Source organism: Tenrec ecaudatus, chromosome 12, assembly GCF_050624435.1.
Source record: "Tenrec ecaudatus isolate mTenEca1 chromosome 12, mTenEca1.hap1, whole genome shotgun sequence".
NCBI lineage: Eukaryota > Metazoa > Chordata > Mammalia > Afrosoricida > Tenrecidae > Tenrec > Tenrec ecaudatus.
Window position 1 is genome coordinate 45,635,347 of NC_134541.1, and position 20,156 is coordinate 45,655,502.

The 20,156-nt window shown below is 39.7% G+C and overlaps 1 protein-coding gene across 1 annotated transcript in view; it reads right to left on the bottom strand.

Moving 5' to 3' along the window:
- Nucleotides 1-20,156, bottom strand: part of TASP1 (taspase 1) — a 312,710-nt gene that overhangs the window by 47,062 nt on the left and 245,492 nt on the right. The window contains exon 13 of the mRNA XM_075564008.1: nt 344-417. Within this exon, the coding sequence (XP_075420123.1) occupies nt 344-417 (74 nt within the window). The remainder of the gene's footprint in view (nt 1-343; nt 418-20,156) is intronic.

Consider the following 20,156-nt stretch of genomic DNA (forward strand, 5'->3'; position numbering starts at 1 on the left):
GGGGCTAAGCCTACTTTGCTTTAGTTTCCTTTAGCTCTTCAAGCAATCCTTGGAAACCCATCTGTCCCTGACAGCTCATCTGCTTCATTCCCGCTTTCTTCTCTCTGTTTCCTAATATTTCACAGGTGGTCAAGAGGAGAACAATTTTTTTTTTAATTCCTAATTCTCTTTTCCACTGTCAAAAGAAAAATGATCTGTGGTTTTTCTTTAGGAACCTTCAGTGATCTTAATTATATTTGTGTAAATATAAAAAAACTACAGACTGACACTGCATTTATAACATTTTAACTGGCTGTAGTTTTATGCAAAGGATACAGGGTTTGAAGCTCCCCTACTCCCTTACCTTGGCTTTCCCATCCTGTGCTGACATATATCCAACACACATGCTCTCTGTCGTGTGGCTCCACAGAAATTCCACTGCAATGAAAAACAAACAAAAAACACACAAGTAAGCACAGTCAGATCACAGATGGAAAATAAACTTTACCTCTTTAATAGAACAGTTAAAGATAGTTTTATATTTAAGACACTCATTTCCCCACTTTCCATTTGCTCCTCCATAAATGTCAAGATGATTTAATACTCAAACTGTGCAATTCTATTTACTGTGAAATCAAAAATACATTTCTTTCTTGTCAGACTTATGATTATTATATGTAAAATAAATGCTCTTCTGTTTGAAACTTATAACATTCAGCATACAAATACACGTTTATTCATTCACAGAGTATACAATGATTTAGTAAATATAAGGTTCTAGAGCACAGCGTTCTTTAAGAACCTCCCCACTAGCCCCGCCCCAGGTCTTGGTTTCTAAATATCACTCTCCACAATAAAGGAATCAGTATTCTTTAGATAAATGTTGACTCCAGGGTTAGGGCAGAGAAAAATACAAAGTAAGTCTGAGATATCTACTTCCAAAAAGTAAAGAAGTAATCAAAAAACAATTGGGACTTATCAAGAAGGATCCAGTAGTCAGTGCAGATAGGCTCTGGCTAAATGTGTGTTATTCTCAGTATCAAAATAAATAGTGATAGTAATTATGATAGGTGGGTTTTTTTTTATTCCAACCTGGTCAATAGGAATATGTGGCATTAATAAGGTTGGAGTTTGATTGGAGGGAAAAGAGATTAATGTATCAGCAAGCCCCCGTCCCCTCTCTCTCTTGCTCTCTGGTGATGGAACCAGATTGCAGCTACTTTAGCTAGTTCTCTGCCTCCACTTGTGAGCTACACTACCTGTGGGACAGCCAACCCATGGATTGTGTCACTAGAGCTTGAGATTCGTTCCTTCAAGACCTGCTTCACCATGCTGCTGGTGTATACATCGCTTGTGCTTTGGGCTGTCAGATCCTGTCATCTTGTATTGCTTGAGTTCAATGTCCCATTCTGGGCCTACTTCACTAAGCTTCTGAGCAGCTGACTGTTGGTGACCTGCCCTGCTGTTTGCTGCCTGTGGCCGGACTGCCTGCATTGACCTAGTGAAAACTCAGCTGTCTGCTTCCTTGACCTTGCACCCAGCAGCTCTCATGAGTTGAAGAACTTCCAGTATATTAACTGTCCTACGGAAGTGAGTTGAACTTAACCATCTGCACTGCTGTGTGGACTAATTAGCTGTTATATTCGTTCATGCTGTATCTCTCTAGATAGATGATAGATTAGATAGATAGATAGATAGATAGATAGATAGATAGATAGATAGATAGATAGATAGATATAGATTCATAAGTATCCTGGTTTTTTTCTCTAGAAAACCCTAACAGTGATAAATCATAAACCCTTAACAAAATACCGTATATACTTATGGATAAGCCGTGTTTTTCAGCACATTTTAATGTAGTTTTGTGGTAAAATTAGGTCCCTTGGCTGATATTTGGGTTGGCTTATACTCAAGTATATATGGTAATACTTAAGATCATAACAATCCAAATAAATAAATAGAGAAGCAGCAGCTCTTCCTTAAAATGAAATGCTAACTAATAAATACAGAAGAAATGATAGAATATCATCCATGGTAACTACAACTCAAACTGAAAATTCAAACTCACTGCCATTGACTCAGTCTGACTCACAGCAACCATATAGGACAGGGTAGAACTGCTTTATGCGGTTCAAGACCATAACATGGATGTAGAAAGCCTTGTGTAGTGGGAGAAAAATTAAAATGCAACACACTTAAAGTAATGCTTCTTAATTTTTTTATTAAACATAAAGGGGAAAATGTAAGTTTACTGTAGAGAAATTTGATGGACTTCACCTTAATAAATGATCAAAACTAACATCACTAATTAAGGACCAAATCGACAGCAGGTGTCTCCTGATAAGAACACTCCCCCCACTCCAAACCACCCCACCCCACACACATAGACACACTCTCCAAAGCAGTGGTTCTCAATCTTACTAATGCTATGACCCTTTAATATAGTTCCTCATGTTGTTGTGACACGCCCCCAACCATAAAATTATTTTAATTGCTACTTCATCACTGTAATTTTGCTACTGTTATGAATCAGGCTACCCCTGTGAAAAGGTCGTTCGAAACCCAAAGGGGATGCGACCCACAGGTTGAGAACGGCTGCTCTAGAGAGATATCGCATCTATGGCATCCCAGTGAATAATGCAAAACTCTAACTGAATGAGCAAACACCAGCAAAATCCAGTATAGGAAAGAAATACAGGCTTACCCTACTAAACAACTGGCTTGAACTCTTCAAAAATGTCAAGGTCAATAAATAAATAGAAAGCTGAGAAATTGTTCATATTTAAAGGGGACAAAGAAGACATGGCAACTAATGGGTCCTGGACTGGTTGGGGGACATGTTATAAAAGGCATCATGTCACGATGGGAGTGGCGAGAGAGCATCAGGACAGACTGTGTTTTGCATAGCTCATTTTAAAGGTGATGTAACCATGGCGGCAGCAGTGGTGGTGGAATCCTCTTAAATTGATGTAGCAATGATTGTACAATTATCCTTGATATGATTGAATGATTGAACTATTGAATTTGTGATATGTGTAAACTACTTTCCAATAAAACTGTTGGGGTTATTAAAAAGGGCTTTTGCAAAATAAAATAAAGGCATTATTAAGACAATTGGTGGAGTTTAAAAGTGATCTATGTTTTAACAGTGTTAAAACTTATTATTTTGAAAGCCATACTAAATACAAACTACAGCATTGAGGAATAATGAAATCCACTCTCTCCATCTGGCTCTGAAATAGTTCAAAAAATGTGTTTAAGTGAAAATGGGGAGAAATGAAAACAGAGTGAATCTGGGTAAAATAAAGTCCCTCCCACTCTTCCTGCAAATTTTCTGTAAGTTTAAATTAAATCTAAAGTAAAGGTTCCCAAAATTACCCCAAAAGCAAATACAGAGGGATACATATTAAACTGTCACTTCAAGTACCCAAACTCATAACTCACCGCCATCAATTCAATACCAACTCATAGCAACTTCATAGAGAACAGGGCAGAGCTGCCCCTGAGAGCTTGAGACTGTAACCATTTATAGGAGTAGAAAGCCCCATATTTCTCCTGTGGAGCAGGTGGTGATTAAGTACATACTCTAAAAATTTTAGGGTTTTTATTTTTTTAGGTCTCTATACCCTTTTCCAACAAAAATTTCAAAAGTTCTTCATAAACTACATTGCTCAACATGCAGTCCTCTTTAGCCTATGACATCCATCTGTTTATATCTCGGAGCTAATTAAGTTTGAAGACAAGTGTTTGATTTGAGACAACTGTGGGATCAGTGATCCTAACTCTGAAGACTTTGCCAGACATGTGGAGAAGAAAGACACAGTAAAGGGCAAAATTCAGCTCCTCAAATGCATGATTCATTCGCTCATCATTAAATAATTATCAAACCTGCCAAGCAGCTCGAGAGATGCTTCACTAAGGAGTGCGGGAAAAGCGTGTCATGCAATGAAGCAACTTGTTGCCAGATGCCATTTCTCTCACACACGTGTGCTGTAAACTTGAGAAATCTGAAGTCCAGAGCAGGTCTAGGACCTTCTCAACTGCTCAGGAGGGAAAGGTGCTCAAATCTAGTGAATCATCGGGGCCTAGAGATGCTCCTGGAGATCGTAGGGGCCATGCAATTACAATCAACCAATGTGAAGTTGAGATTTTGGCTTCTTCTTATGGCTAGATTTTATTATGGCAATTGCTCATGAATTAGCAAATAAATAAATATAGGCATTATTATCTTGCATTGGAGAATAAAAGCACTACAATTTTTTAGAATGTGCAATTTTGATAACATTATATTATTATTTCTTCTACAAATTTAGCCTGCTTTAGAACAATATATATATATATATATTGATTATATTTATAAAACAGGATATATTTGAGCACATTTAATGACCCAATTACATGATTTCTTTAAATACTGAAGAGTTCTCAATAAAATAAAAATTCTAGATAAAGAGTTTAGAAATCATGAAGAAAATACCCTTGCCCAGAAATTCTGTCTACACTGATTTCACATATTTTTCTTTCTCTTTTTAATCATTTTATTGGCAACTCGTACAACTCTTATCAAAATCCATACACTCATCCATCGTGTCAAGCACGTTTGTACATTTGTTGCCATCATCATTCTCAAAACATTTGCTTTCTGCTTGAGCCCTTGGCATTAGATTCTCATTTTTCCCCTCCATCCCTACTACCCCTTCCCTCACGAAAACTCGATAACTTAAAAATTATTACTGTTTTGTCATTTCTTACATTGTCTGACGTCTCTCTTCACCCACTTTTCTGTTGTCCATCCCCCAGGGAGGAGGTTATATGTAGATCCTTGTAATCAGTTCCACCTTTCCACCCTACTTTTCCTCCACCCTCCTGGTATCGCCACTCTCACCACTGATCCCAAAGGGACCATCTGTCCTGAATTCCCTGTGTTTCCAGTTCCTATCTGTACCATTATGCATCCTCTGGTCTAGCCAGATTTGTAAGGTAGAATTGGGATCATGATAGTGGGGAAGCATTTAGGAACCATAGGTAAGTTGTAAGTTTCATCATTGCTACACTGCACCCTGGCTGGCTCGTCTCCTCCCCATGACTCTTCTATTAGGGGAAGTCCAGTTGCCTACAGATGGGTCTTGGGTCCCCAACCAGTACTCCCCCTCATTCACAATGATTTAATGTTTTGTTCTCTGATGCCAGATAGCTGATCTGTTCTGCACCTTGTAATCACACAGGCCAGTGTGTTACTTCCATTGTGGGCTTTGTTGTTTCTGGGCTAGATGGCTGCTTATTTAATTTCAAATCTTTAAGACCCTAGACGCTATATCTTTTGATAGGCTCCACCAGCTTTCTTCACCACATTTGCTTTGCATCCGCTTTGTCTCCAGTGATCATGTTGGGAAGGTGAGCATCATGGAATGCCAGTTTAATAGAACAAAATATTCTTGCATTGAGGGAGTACTTGAGTGGAGGCCCAATGTCCATCTGCTATCTTAATACTAAATCTATAAATGTATGCACATAGATCTATTTCCCCATCCTCATATATAAATATATTTACATGCCTTTATTTAGACCTCTATAAATGTCCTTTGCCTCCCAGCTCTTTCCTCTAATTCCTTTCACCACAAACATATTTTTAAAAAAAATAAATTGCCCTTAAAATAAAACATTGTTTTAAGCAGTGAGAATTCAAATAAGTAGATAATAATCAGTATACTAGTTAAAGTTCATTTCAGAAGCTCAACAGGAACTGTCGACATTTGAACGTATAGAATAGTTTTGAAAAGAAATATTAACTCAAACTCACTCACTGATGTCAAAGGACCTTATATTAGTTACTGAAATAGTTGTTAACCTAGCAATTTTCTAGTTATTCTAAAGATATCTACTTTTCTGGATCACATATGAATGAGTTTATTCCAATAAAATGTCTTTGAACACGTTTCTGTGACCAGTGGATGGCTGCACAGAAGTTCTCGAAGTAATATACCCATCTTATTAGGGTGCTGTCAAAAAAGGGCTCAATCAAAAAGTGATAAGAACATGGTGTGGGGCCCTATCTAATTTTATCCAGCTCCCAAGGCTGAATGTCCCAAGATAAAGGTCAGACATGCTTCTACCCTCTCTAGCTTCTTACCCTATTCTGATACTGACCGTCCCTTCTACGGCATTCTATTTTCTGGATGGGTCTGTAATGTACTGCAATGACTACAGAGAATTCACAGGTGACGCTCACAGTTGTGAGTTTTAATTCTCAGAATATAGTTGCTCACTCAGGGCTGTTTCTTCTTCGCCTTGCCCACAGGTAGGCCCCTCTATGGCCTTTAGCCTCTTGGCCTGATCCCTGCTCTGATCAGGCAATCTTTCAAAGATTCTAACAAAGTGCTTTCAAAACTTCCAATAAATGCCCAAAGGGCGTACTATTCTGCTTTAACCCTCAGCCCAAAGGTACTCAGTTTCAGCTCCATGAGTTCTCAAGCCCAGCTTACATAATTAGGTGCCTAGAGACATACTATGCTACAAGTATGGATCAAAGAAGATGCACATGGATCTCAGGATCAAGGAAGATGCACACGGATCTCAGGATCAAGGAAGATGCACACGGATCTCAGGATCAAGGAAGATGCACACAGATCTCAGGGCCCAAAGGATATGCTCCACTCCTGGAGCTTCTCTCTTGCTGGTTCTGAAGAAGACGGTTTGCTTCACACCAAGCAGGATGGCATCATTAGCCCAGTTAACAATCATTTACAGCTGAATTATATCATCTAATTTGTATATCGTCTCTCATCTTTTTACCCAGACCCCCTAAGAAAGTGAAGATCATTTGGTGGGAGTAAAAGGGGCTATGGCTAGAAGAGCCATATTCTATAATCCACTGCATTGCAGGTGACTTCCAAAGGTATCTGGTGGCCCAGTTCAATTCAAGGCAGCGAAGTTTAACTAAGGTTATAGCAACTGTTGTAGGATAGCCCTCTCCCACCACTAATCAACTCCACCCCCACACCCACCAGTATAATCCAGGAGAACTTGGCCTGGAGAACACACAGGCCTCTGGGTCCCAGGACTCAGAGGGCTCCAATTGCTCACCGCACACCAGCCAGCTTTGGGAGACATTTGGTTAGTAGTGGGTGAATGTTTACCCTGGGACCCAAGACTCAAAGTACTAACACCTGCCTGCCCAAAGAGTAATTGGGCTCAACACCTATAGGCCCTGCAGCAGGAGATGGTTTTGATGAATGCTCTAGCCACTTCTTTCCTCTCTGTGAGCTGGTTTGATTAACAATCGCCAGGTACCCCTTGATGATTTGGGAATGAGCACCACTATCACGACTTTGACGGAGTCTATATTTAATTGTTTTGTTGACCTCCACCCATATTGAATCTAGGATGGTGTGGAATTGCTTGGCCTCTCTTGACTACCCAAGCTCCACAGCAGATATGTGGGAGTAACTCTGCATTCAAGGTCAAGCATAAACAAGTTAACTAATAAAACACCCTGTCTTGGAGGCAGAAGTCAATGCATGTATTTTTAGACACAGGAGAAAACAAAACAAGGCACTGCAGCACACTCTCTCTTGGGCATTTACCCTAGGAATTAGGAGTGTAACACAAACAGACATACGTACACCATTCAGTGCAGCTATTGCTACAATAGCAAAAACATGAAATGGATAAACAAGCTCTGGTACATTCATATATTAGAATTTTATGCATCAATAAAAGAACTCTCTTAAACACTGCAAGTTATGGACAAAACTAGAGAATATTATGCTTAGCAAATTTAGTCAACCTTACAAAGATAAATATTTAGTATCACCATTGCTATAGGGAAAAACAATGAAGAAATGTGGTTTATCCATCAATAGATAAAACTCTGACGATTATATGCAGGGCAGGGGTGACAGGGGTGGGAACAGGGTGAGGGGAAAGATGAAGGTGGGGGGTGGATGGGAAAATGGAGAGTTTAACAGGAAAAAAATAAAATAATTTAAAATCTTTTATTCCCTAACCGTGATAGTTTATTGTGCCAGCCTGGCCGATAAACACAAGTAGGATTAACTGAAGGGCAGAGGGACAAATGGCTCTGTGAGCCTTGCCTTGCTCATTCTGGGCCTCAATTTAAAGGGGTACACTACCTGTGGGATGCCTAGCCTGTGGATTGTGTCGCTTTAAATTGAGGTCCCTTTAATCCCACACGATTGGAATGTTCATCTCTGGAGCTGGGGACCGACAGTTGGTGACAGTTGGTGACCTGCCTTGCTGTTTGCTGCCTGGGTATGTATAGCCCAGTTCTCTCTACAGAAAGGGACTGGCAACTGGTGGCTCTCAAGCCTTAAAGGACTGCTAGTGTCTCACGGCTTTATAATTTAACTGTTAATTTCTTGTATTATCTATCTGTATATAATTTAATGGTTCATTTCTTGTATTATATATCTATCTTTATAAATATATTTATATATAATTACTAGCAATCTGGTTTTGTCTCTCTAGAGAAACCTGTCCAACACACTAACCCTCAGATCTAAATATTGGCCTGATTGGCTAAAAAAAGGAGGAAAAGTAAAACTGAAGTGGATTTAGAGTCTTTAGTGACATACAAATTCATTTCAGCCACACACCACACACCACAACTCACTCACTCACTCACTCACTCACTCACTCACTCACTCACTCACTCACTCTTTAAAGAAGTAAGCAATACTGCCCCCTGGGGGATACTGGAACAATGAGGGGTGAGCTGGAAAAGCAGGTATCTATACTTGGTCCTGGGTGCTTATCCTACAAGTTTTAGTTGTCAAGAGAGCACTGAGAAGTATTTTTGTTTTATTTTTAATTGGGGTAGTAGGCCAAATAAATCTGGGAACCTATAACATAGATGAAGGATATGTCCAGAAACAATATTTTGATAATTTTGTTCAAAAAAGTTTCTATTTATAGGAACACTTTTTACTTATCTTCATATGCATGAAATACCATATTCACAAGGATAGTCATGGAAATGCTTTTAATTACCAACATACTGAAATGGCTCAAGTGCCTATTGGTAAAGGTATAAATAAGTAACTCTAGTACTCTATTGAGCAAAATATTATGCAGCAATTAAAAGCAAGAAGGAAGTTCTACATGAGGATATGAAAGCCATCAAACACACACTGTATTTTTCAAGTTCACTGACTATTATACAGTAAGAAAATGAAAAGTAACAATAAAAACATTGTCATGTAGCAGAAACATTTCTTTATAACTAAAATTTCACAAAATACTTTTTCTTGAAATGCATTGATCTAATTGCTTCCATTTCATTGTATTCTATTCATTGCAATCAAAAAATCTGACTTGTGATTTATTAAATTAGTTTAGAACCCATTAAGGTGACATAGCACAGTTTCAAATATTACTAATCTACATGGTTAAAAAACGGTGGAGAATAGTGTACAAAAGATCTCTCTTGAAAAATGTGCTCGACGCTGCTCCTGAATGGAAGGCAACTGATTTCTTATTTTTCACAATATCTCTTATGAGCATTTTGAATTGTGTCATGTTTTTATCTAAGTCCTAATTTTAAATAGTGCCTGTAGCAATCTCAATGATCCTGTTAGCATTATTTATGAAAAATTCATTTAATCCCTGTTTAGATTATGCTACTCTGAGTGCTATCATTTTTAATCACCCAGCGTGAAGAATGGTTTATGTAAAACTGATCTAGTACCTTCAAATTTTCCCAGGTTTCCCAACTACCCAATATATGACCAGTGGTAGTGGCTAGTGTTTACAATTTAATCTACTGATTCAAGACGGCTTGTGTGGCATTGAGATTCTATGTCAACTTGTACTGGGGTAGGGGTGGAATCCAACGTGCCAATCAGGGCAGTGTGATGGTGCCTCCTGGGAGGTCTTTGTATAAGAGAGACACGTGGATCCCTCTACTCTCTCTCTCTTGCCTCTTTCCCCTCTTACATGTTCAGACTCTGTCTGCCTCCAGACACAGCCCATGTGGGCAGCTGACCCTGAGAGCTGCCAGTGCCCTGCTTTGGGTCCACATGACCCTGCGCCAACCGACATGTGATCTCTGTGCTTCTTGCTTCACTTTTCTGCATCCTCAGCCTTTGGCTGTGTGAGTCTGAAAAGGACACCACCCCCATCCGACCCATGGACTAGAGTTGGACTCTGTTAGGGCACCTTCTTGATTTAAAGCTCTTTCTTATACGTAAATGAGTATCACCGGCTTCACTTCTCTAAACAATCTGCCATCTAGCCTTTTCTTTAATTCCTCCAGAGCCAGAGTACTCAGTCCCTCCAGAAGCCACTGATACAGTGTTTGGACCATATGCAAGCAAATGACCTGCATGTCTTGAAGGTGGCCCCGTCGCTCCAAGCTATGACTGGGATTGGCCATGAAGTTCTTGTCCAAGTCCAGCCACCTTGCAGGCACCCCGGCTTCCAGCGCGCCTGGATTTTGTGAGGCTACCAGAAATAACCCGGCCATGTAAAGGTTTCATGAAGAAATAATAAGAACACTCCAAACCACTATAAAGTCAGTCTCTGTGTGGGATTACTACATAGTAAATGAATATGGAATTGGCAGGACACTTTTCTACCAACTGACTTCATAATACATTATATCATACAACTATAATATGAAAAAAGGACCAAAACTGCTGCTTCTGTTCCATGCTTAGAATGAGTTAGCCTGCTCAGGAATGATAATTACATCACAAGAACACTCAGAATGGATGTCCATCATTGTAGAGGTCAGTCATTCTGCAAAATGGAATTTTGTACTTAGTGCTTTGGAGAAAGAACTTATTGGGTAGTGGGGTGGGGGGCGGGAGATCAGGTCCAAAAACCATTCTATTTCTTTGCTTAGAGGCAAGGCTGGCTCTTTCAGCTGCTGTTATTAGGTGACGTCAAGCTGATGCTAATTCACAAAGTTTCCATACACATCACAAAGAAGCATCGCTGGTTTTATAATCACTACTATGTTGAGCGCATTGTTAAAGCTCCTGTGTGAATTCTACGAGTGGTATGTGATCACCACCCACATCAGTTGCAGAGATAGATGAGCCTGTCTGTGCCCATGAAATTTCACAGCCTTGCAAATCCTAAGGACCATGATTGGGCTACATACTCTATCTGACAGAGTTGTTTGTTATGAGGGGAAATCAACTCAAGGACCCTGGATTTGTTTGTTTTTATTGGTTGATGTTACATCTAAGACTACCCCTTGCATAATACTCCTACCAGCATGCCTTTTTCTGTCTTTCAAAAGTATCCGTATGCCATTCTATTTAAATTGACTTAAACAAAACAAAATTTCCATACCAAGGTTAGAAGCAAGTTTTATCTATTCATTTTCTAAATATCTGACCAAAGAGAAGCCTGCAGTCACGTACATTTCTATTTAAAGTTGTCCACCAATTCTTAACAATCCCCGGCTGCACTGGCTCCTCTGTCCATTTATAACCACACTGCTTGGCGTTATGTCCACAGTTTCTTGCAAGGAAAACAGAACACCAAAATCAGAACCATTTTGGGCTGAACTGCGGCCAGGTCAGCTGCTGCTCCTTAGCCTTGGGTTGAATGGCATACCCCCGGATATTTTGCAAGGTGTGTAAGTTGCTCTTTATTGAATAAAGGTTAATTCATTTTTATTTTTAAATGGGAATTATGTGTGACTATATATAGAAGCGATTCCTTTTATTGCTCTAATTTTTCTCCTATTGTTATGTTTTTTTATGTCACAATAGATTTATCTTTTCTTTTGAAAGTAATATGCACAGATGTTTTACTGTCATGACATGGAATCCTTTAATGCTTTTCCCATCATGATCATTAAGCAACATTGAGTTTGCTCACTTTCTTGAAATATTTGTTGCATCAATGAAAAGTCTTGAGAGGAATAGGGGTGGAACTCTACAGAATCAGTGTATACAAAGGCTTGAAAATCACTATTCCCTCTTTCTAAACCTTACTCAAATTTCTTCGAAAGTAAAGAAAGATACTGACTGCAGAAAAGGGAGAGATGTAGCTCAAATACTAATATAAGCCGTGAAGGGCATTTAAATTCTCCCCTTGCTTCATTATTTTTATTGTTTAGAAACTGCTTGAAATAGGGAGACACTGGCTGGGCCTGGAAGATCTCTGCTGAACAGAAAGCCATTCAGTGAAACACATTTTATTAAACATAACTTCATTCATTCAATAAATATTGACTGACGCTTTACGCTAGGATGTGCTCTATGAATCTTAAACGTCTTAGAAAAGCCACAGTAAGAATTATACGATCACCAGAATTCTCTGAAAAATATTTATGCCCTACGTTTCAGATGGAAAACTTTGTGGCAATGAAAACAAAACACAACTACTTGGCTAGAATATAACTATAACTTGTTATATTGGGGAAGAAAATTAGAGATGTTAGCTGATTTTCAATTTTTACAATGTATGTTATTTGTGATATATAAGGGAAGTAATGTTCTGTCTGATATAAAGGCATTAAAGCAGCATAGCAGAGCTATTTGTAATTGATGCCTTAGTTTAAAAGAAAAACAAACGATAGCTCCAAAATTTATATTTCAAAGCACTAACATCATTAGATTAATGCAAATCAGCTGCTGAAAAGCTTATCCATCGTGTCTTCCTTCGTTACTTTGCATCTAAGAATAAATTATTTAATATATTTATTTCCATTTAATCTTAAATAACAAGCAAAATGCCTCCCACCTCTTAAGACTGAATTGAGAATGTCACTATGCTAAGCCATCACTGAGGCACTTAAGGTAAAAACCTTCTAACCCTGAGTGACAATGGATCCCCAGCTAGAGTAGACTTCAATGGACCTCTTTTCCATTATCAGCCTAAAAGCAAATTTCCTTTCCTTGCACAGTTATTTTTAACTGTCCATGTGAGCTCAGCAGAAATGCCTAGTCGTAAGTGCTTGCACTGGCATGTGCCATGTGATGGAAATAACCGATGCTGCTGGTGCTCTGAGAATGAAGTTCCTTTGCAGTGCATGTGCTTGCCCAAATTTTAAATACCTGTAAAACCAAAAGGCAGTTTGGAATTTCAAGTTACAGTACAATGACCTTTAATCTTTTTAATATTCTGGGAAGCATCAACTTGATCTAACTTTTTTTTTAACAATAGTATGTTTTGATAATGGTACAAAACAGTACCTGATAATGAACTTTGTATAGCCTGAAAAGGAGGAGGTGGTGGAGAGGGGCCAGCACACTTAAGTTCTAATTAGAAACTTCAAAACAATTTTGTTTGATAATACTCAATCTAAAACAATAAAGGGATTCATTATCATCTCAGGTAATTGCATAAGAAACTGAAAATACAAAACAAAGAAATGAAAGTCACCAGAAATTGTATGGTGAAATATGTGTAATGTATGTAAAATTGTATGGTGAAATCATGTTGTGTAATATCACTTATATCAAATTCAAACTGAAGTAAGACTAAACAATATCTATGTATCATTTAGATATGCATAGTTATCTAGAAACCCCGAGGCAAAGCAAGGGGGGGACACGGAGTAAAAAATGATGAAAAGCTGGGTACTAAGCTAAGAGAGGTCCAAATGGAGGCTTCAAAATATGAATGATGGGTGATTTCTTTTAAAAAATTATTTTATTGGGGGCTCTTACAACTCTTATCACAATCCATCCATCCATCCATCGTATCAAGCACATTTATACATATGTTGCCATCATCCTTTTCAAAACATTTTCTTTCTATTTGAGCCCTTGGTATCAGCTCCTCATTTTTCCCCTCCCCACACTTGTTCCCTCATGAACCCTTAATAATTTGCAAATTATTTGCTCATTTCTCGCAGTGTACGATGTCTCCCTTTACCCTCTTGTCTGTTTGTTATCTATCCCCCTGAGAGGGGGTTATAGGTAGATCATTGTGATTGGCTTCCCCTTTCTCCCCCACTTTCCCCTTCCCCTCCGGGTATCACTACTCTCAATATTGGTCCCGAGGAGTTTATTTGTCCTGTATTCCCTGTGTTTCTAGCTCTTATCTGTTTGCATGTACATGCTCTGATCCAGCCAGATTTGTAAGGTAGAATTAGAGTCATGATAGTGGGGGGAGGACGCATTAAAGAAGCAGAGGAAAGCTATATGTCTCATCGGTGCTACACTGCACCCTGACTGGCCCATCTTCTCTCAAGACCCTTCTGTAAGGGGATGTCCAATTGCTCACAGATTGGCTTTGGGCCTCCACTCCACACTGCCACCCTCACTGACATTATGGTTTTTTATTCTGGGTCTTTGATGCCTGATATCCAATCCCATCAACACCTCGTGTTCACACACAGACTGTTGTCTCTTCCATGTGGGCTTTGTTGCTTCTCAGCTACATGGCCGCTTGTTTACCTTCAAGCATTTAAGACCCCAGGTGCTGTATCTTTTGATAGCTGGGCACCATCAGCTTCCTTCACCACAATGGGTGATTTCTTAAGCAGGCTGTCAGACATTCAGGTGTTCACTTAACTTTTATTACAAGCAATTTTACAAATTCATTCTCTTCTTTTAAAAATGCATAAAGCATTTTGTGACGGATAATAATGAAAAAAAGAGGAGGAATAGCTAAAGAACTGGGAGCAATAATCTGCAAAGCCTACTTACCAGCAATATGAACCTGTAGCCTGGAATAGGAGGGAACCTGAAGTTAGCCTCTGATGGAAAGGTAACAATTACTATACACACCCTATGATGATTGGCTAGATAAGGGTAAGCTGTGGACCTAAAGTCTCATTAGGATGAAAGATTCCAACACTTAATTGGCACAAAAGCTACTGGCCAAACATAGTCTTTTTAACCCTAAAGGTTCCTATACCCCAAAGTCTCCTGTCTTGCTTGAGACTTTCTTTAAATCGGTGGAGTTTATTTTTATATGATCTCTATATACATTTCTTTCTACATACCAGTCCAAGGAAGGAACCTCTAGAATAGCCTAGGATTTTATTAGCATCTATCAGAACAGTGAAGTTATCAATAATTTTGTCTTGCTTGTGTCCACAAACAATGCTTAGGGAAGCAGCAGGGAAGAGATCAAAGGTGATATGCTGCCTGGGGCAAGAATGCTGTACTATTTAGATCAGGGGTCCTCAAACTTTTTAAACAGGAGGCCAGTTCATTGTCCATCAGACCCGTTGGAGGGCTGGACTATAGTTAAAAAAAACAACAAAAAACTATGAACAAATTCCTATGCACACTGCGCATATCTTATTTTGAAGTAAAAAAACAAAATGGGACAAAAACACCTGGCAGGCCAGATAAATGTCCTCAGCGGGCCACATGTGGCCTGCGGGCTGTAGTTTGAGGACACCTGATTTAGACTGTGAAAAGTAGGGAGGTTACTTTGAGGACTCAGGTGTGCCTGACTTAAGCCATGGCATTTTCAATTGCCTCATATGCATGTGAAAGTTGGACATTGAATAAGGAAGACCAAAGAAGAATCAATGCATGTGAACTGTGTGCTGGCAAAGAATAGTGACAGTACCAGGGTCTTCCAAAAAGACAAACAAATGCGTCGTAGAGAAGTGAGACACGGTGCTTCTTAAATGCAAAGTTGGTGAGACTTCATCTTAAATACTTTAGATGTATTGTCATGAGAGTCCAGTTCCTGGAGAAGGACGTCATGCTTAGCATAGTAGAGGAGCAGCAAAAAGAAGGTCCTCAACAGGTTGGATGGACACAGTGGCTGCAACAAGGCTCAGGAATAGGAACAATGGTGAGGATGACACAGGACTGAGCAGTGTTTCGTCCTGTTGTGCATAGGTCACTATGAGTCTAAACTGAATCTATGATGTCACACAACATCAGAACAGTGGGGCTCAGCTCCTTTAACCTGGAAAGCTGCTAGAGCTTAAGTGTAGGTAGTGCTGGTCCTTGAGGGAATATGACCACCAGGCTAAAATGCACAGGAAGATCTACTCAACAACTATCAGAGAAATCCCACCAAAATAGAGGGCCTACGTGCCCTCAAAGCTGGAAAAATATCTTAAAAGCTAATTATACCAGAGTTTCTAAAAGTTGGAGATGAGCAACTCATGCTAACTATTTTGACTCCCCTCTACCATTGACCAGCACCCCAAGCTGCTTTTATGCACTCCCCATCCCCAGAAGAAAATGATCCATGCACCTGATCCAACCCACTCAGACAGACTTCTTACCGCTAAGCCATTGGTTCTCAACCTTCCTAATGCCGCGACCCTTTAATACAGTGCCTCATGTTGTGATGACCCCCCAACCATAAAACTATTTTCATTGCTACTTCATAGCTGTAATTTTGCTACTGTCACGAATCAGGCAACCCATAGGTTGAGAACCGCTGCTCTAAACCTTCTGGTGGCCCTGTGTTGGTGGCAGACAGTGTGGGCAGCCTGGTGCAGACAGTCTCTCTTCCACTGCAGGCAACCCCTCCAAACAATGATTTCTCCCTTTTCCCCTTCTTCCTGTCTTCCATTCCTTGGTCCCTTCCCCTATTTCCTGTGAGGCAGACACATACACACACCAATAATAATAAAGGATCTGGAATCTCCACCCAAACTGCAGTTTAATTTTATTCATTTATTTATTGGGGATTTTTGTAGTTTTATTTATTTGGTTTTCCTTTTCCTCCTCCTGTTTTCTTTCCCTGGTGGATCCACCCTTAGAAGATACAAACACTTCTCAGGAAGACACAGGCATGACCACCAACACCACCACACATCTGCACATACCCACACACACCAGGTTTGTTTTTTTCTCCTTTCCCCGGAGGACATAGACCCACCCTTGTTTGTACTGCAACAGTAAAAGAACTGCATCCATACCCAAGCCATGCCCTCAACTTTGATTTTTTTTTCATTTTTCTACTCTGTCTCTTTACTTTTTTCTTTGTATTATTTTCTTTGGTCTTCTCCTTTTTTACTCTTTTCCTCTCTATTTAATTCTGTTTCTATCATCTATATATCTATTGATATCTTCTTCTACTCTGATTATTTACTTAAACTTTTCTCCTGCCTCAGCCATTCTCTTTTTGCTTGCTCTTTTCATTTCCTCATAAAATGCATTTCCACAATAATTATTATGTTTACTGCCTCTTTTAAAATACATTTTACCACTATTTTTATAAATCTCCTCAACTATTCAGACAGCATCTTACTATTAATATAATATTCTACTATTATTTTTTTTCTCCACCTCTCCATATCCCCTATGTACCCATCTTTCTCCCTTTTTATGCATTTCCCCAATGTATGCTTTTGGCTCTATTAGATCTCTCCCAGATCACTTGATGAAACAACTATCCCTGTATGACCTTCCAGCCCACACACCATTAAACAACTGAATTATGGTGCTACAGAAACAGTAGTCAAAAATAGTATATCCTCAAAAATCAAGGAAAACAACCAAAGATCACACAAGCCCAATGGTGTACTCCAAGTGCCCCTGAAATTACCTGAAATAGAATTGAGAAGAATAGAAGGAAATGAAAAACTTGAAACCCAACACTGAAAGTAATGCCAGGAGATAAATAATAATTTGTGGGGGTATGTAAAAAAATTGAGTTTGTTTTTTCAAAGCTATGTATTTAATTTTTTTATAAAACAACCTTACTATCTTCAATGTACTCACTATTACAATGACTACATTTGGCAAATCTGCTATTCCACTTTTGGAAACATTTTTCAAACTCATCTGTTTGGATGGTTGACAGCACCTCCCCCATTTTTTCCTTTATCTCTCTACACTGTCAAATTTCTGTCCTTTTATGTCCTTCATTCACAGAAATAAAAAGAAATTGCATGGAGTGGAGTCAGGTGAGTAAGTTGTGTGGGGCAAGAGAGACATGCTGTTTTTTTTAGCCAAAAACTGGCACACTGAGATGACTGTGTGAGCAGGTGCACTGTCATGGTGGCAAAACCAGTCCACCATCTTCAACAAATCAGGGTTTATTTGGGCTGCACAGTTATGCAATCTTTTCAGAACCTCTAAACAGAAAGCTTGACTAACAGTCTGACCTGGTAGAACAAACTCCAAATGCACTGTCCCCCTCATATAAAATAAGTGAACATTGTCTTGATATCTGCTTTCACTTGACGAGCTTTTAGGGGCAAAGTAACTATGGCATCCTCCCCTGGCTTGACTGAATAGCACAATGTCTTGTCACCAGCAATGGCCTTGGGAAAAAGTCTGAGTTGCTTCAGAGCTGTTCTTTCAAAGCACTTGATGCTCTTTTCTGTGCTCAGTCAGAACCCGAGGCATAAATTTTATGGTAACCCTTCTCATTCCCAAATCTTCCATTAAAATTCGCTGAACTGAGCTTCAAACAGTCCAGAAAACTTTCCCATATTTTCAGTGGTCTGTTGGTCTTCAAGCTCAAGTGCATGAATTTTGTTGTCAACATTTTCATTCATTCAGGAGGTTGATGGGTAGGTAACCAGAAAGAGGTTTATGATCAATCAAATTTTCACCTTTTTTGAAAATGAGAAAACCACTTGTACACTTGAGCTTTTCCCATAGCACTGTCCTTGTAAGCTGTGTTCAACAACACAATAATTTCTGTAGCATTTTTCCAGAACATGAAACATTTCATAGCCATATACTGTTCCCTTAAATCTGCCAGCCAAACAAAACAAGGTTCGAGGGAAACTGCTTTTACATAAAAATTCATTGCGACCAGAGATAACCTTTCCAGGTGATACCACAGGGTGCACTAACTCAGAGAGAGTTGCTCCATGCTCAACTGTAAATATATTTATGATTATGGGGGCAATAGACTTATATGCATATATTTATAGGTTCGGTAGTAGGGTAGCAGATGTACATTGGGCCTCCTCATGCATAATCCCCCAATACAATAGCACCTCGCCCTGCTAAACAGTCATTGCAGGATATCCATCTTCCCGACATGATCACTGAAGACAGACGTGTGTGCAAGCAAACATGGTGAAGAAAGCTGATGGTGCCCGGCTATCAAAAAAGATATAGTGTCTGGGGTCTTAAAGGCTTGAAGGCAAATAAGTGGCCATCTAGCTCAGAAACAATAAAGCCCACAGAGAAGAAGCACAAGGCCTAAGCGAATACAAGGTGTTGAATGGACCATGTAGCAGACACAAAGGAACAAAAACAATCATTGTGTGATCACCTTCCTCACATAATCGCTGAAGACGAAACTGTGCATAAGCAAGTGTGGTGAAGAAGGCTGATGGTGCCCGGCTACTGAGAGATATAGCGTCTGGGGACTTAAAGGCTTGAAAGCAAACAAGTGGCCATCTAGCCCAGAAGCAACCAAGCCCACACAGAAGCAGCACACCAACATAGGTGACCGTGAAGGGCAGAGGAGACCAGGTCTCCAACAACAAAGGTGGGGTGGTGGTGAGAATCACATCACCATGAAAGAGGGGGAGTGCGTGATGGGGACCCAATGCCCATCTGTAGACAGCTGGACACCCCTTCCAGATGGGTAGTGTGGAGGAGATGGGCCACTCAGGGTTCAGTGTAGCAACAATGAAACTCAAAACCTTCCTCTAGTTCCTGAACGTTTCCTCCCCTTCCAATCATCGTGACCCCAATTCTACCTTGCCTTGCGGATGTGGTTATACCAGAGGATGTACAGCGGTGCAGTGGGGATCTGGAGGCACAGGGAATCTAGGACAGATGAACCCCTCAACACCAGCGGTGGGAGTGGCGACACCAGGAGGGAAGGGGGTGTAGAAAGGGAGAACCGATCTCAGAGATCTATGTGTAACCTCCTCTCTGGGAGATGGGCAAAGGGGAGGCAGGTGAGGGGAGACGCCGGGGAGTGTAAGATAAGATATAATAATTATTTATAAACTATCAAGGGACCAGGGGTGGGATTGGGGAGGGAGGGGGACGGGGGAAAAAAAGGGAAACCGAGCTGATTCCAGGAACCCAAGTGGAAGGCGAATTATGAGAATGATGAGTGCAACGAATATATAAGGGAGCTTTGCTCAATTGATGTATGTACAGACTGTGATAAGAGCTTTATGAGCCCCAATAAAAAGATTTAAAAATATAGGTTTAAACCATTTAAAATATCTTTATTAAATATGATTAATAAAGCAAATTTAATTGATAAATTTTATTAAATATTATTGATAAATAGTGATATATTAAATATATTTTATAGATGGTATATCAATTATGTCAATAAATCTG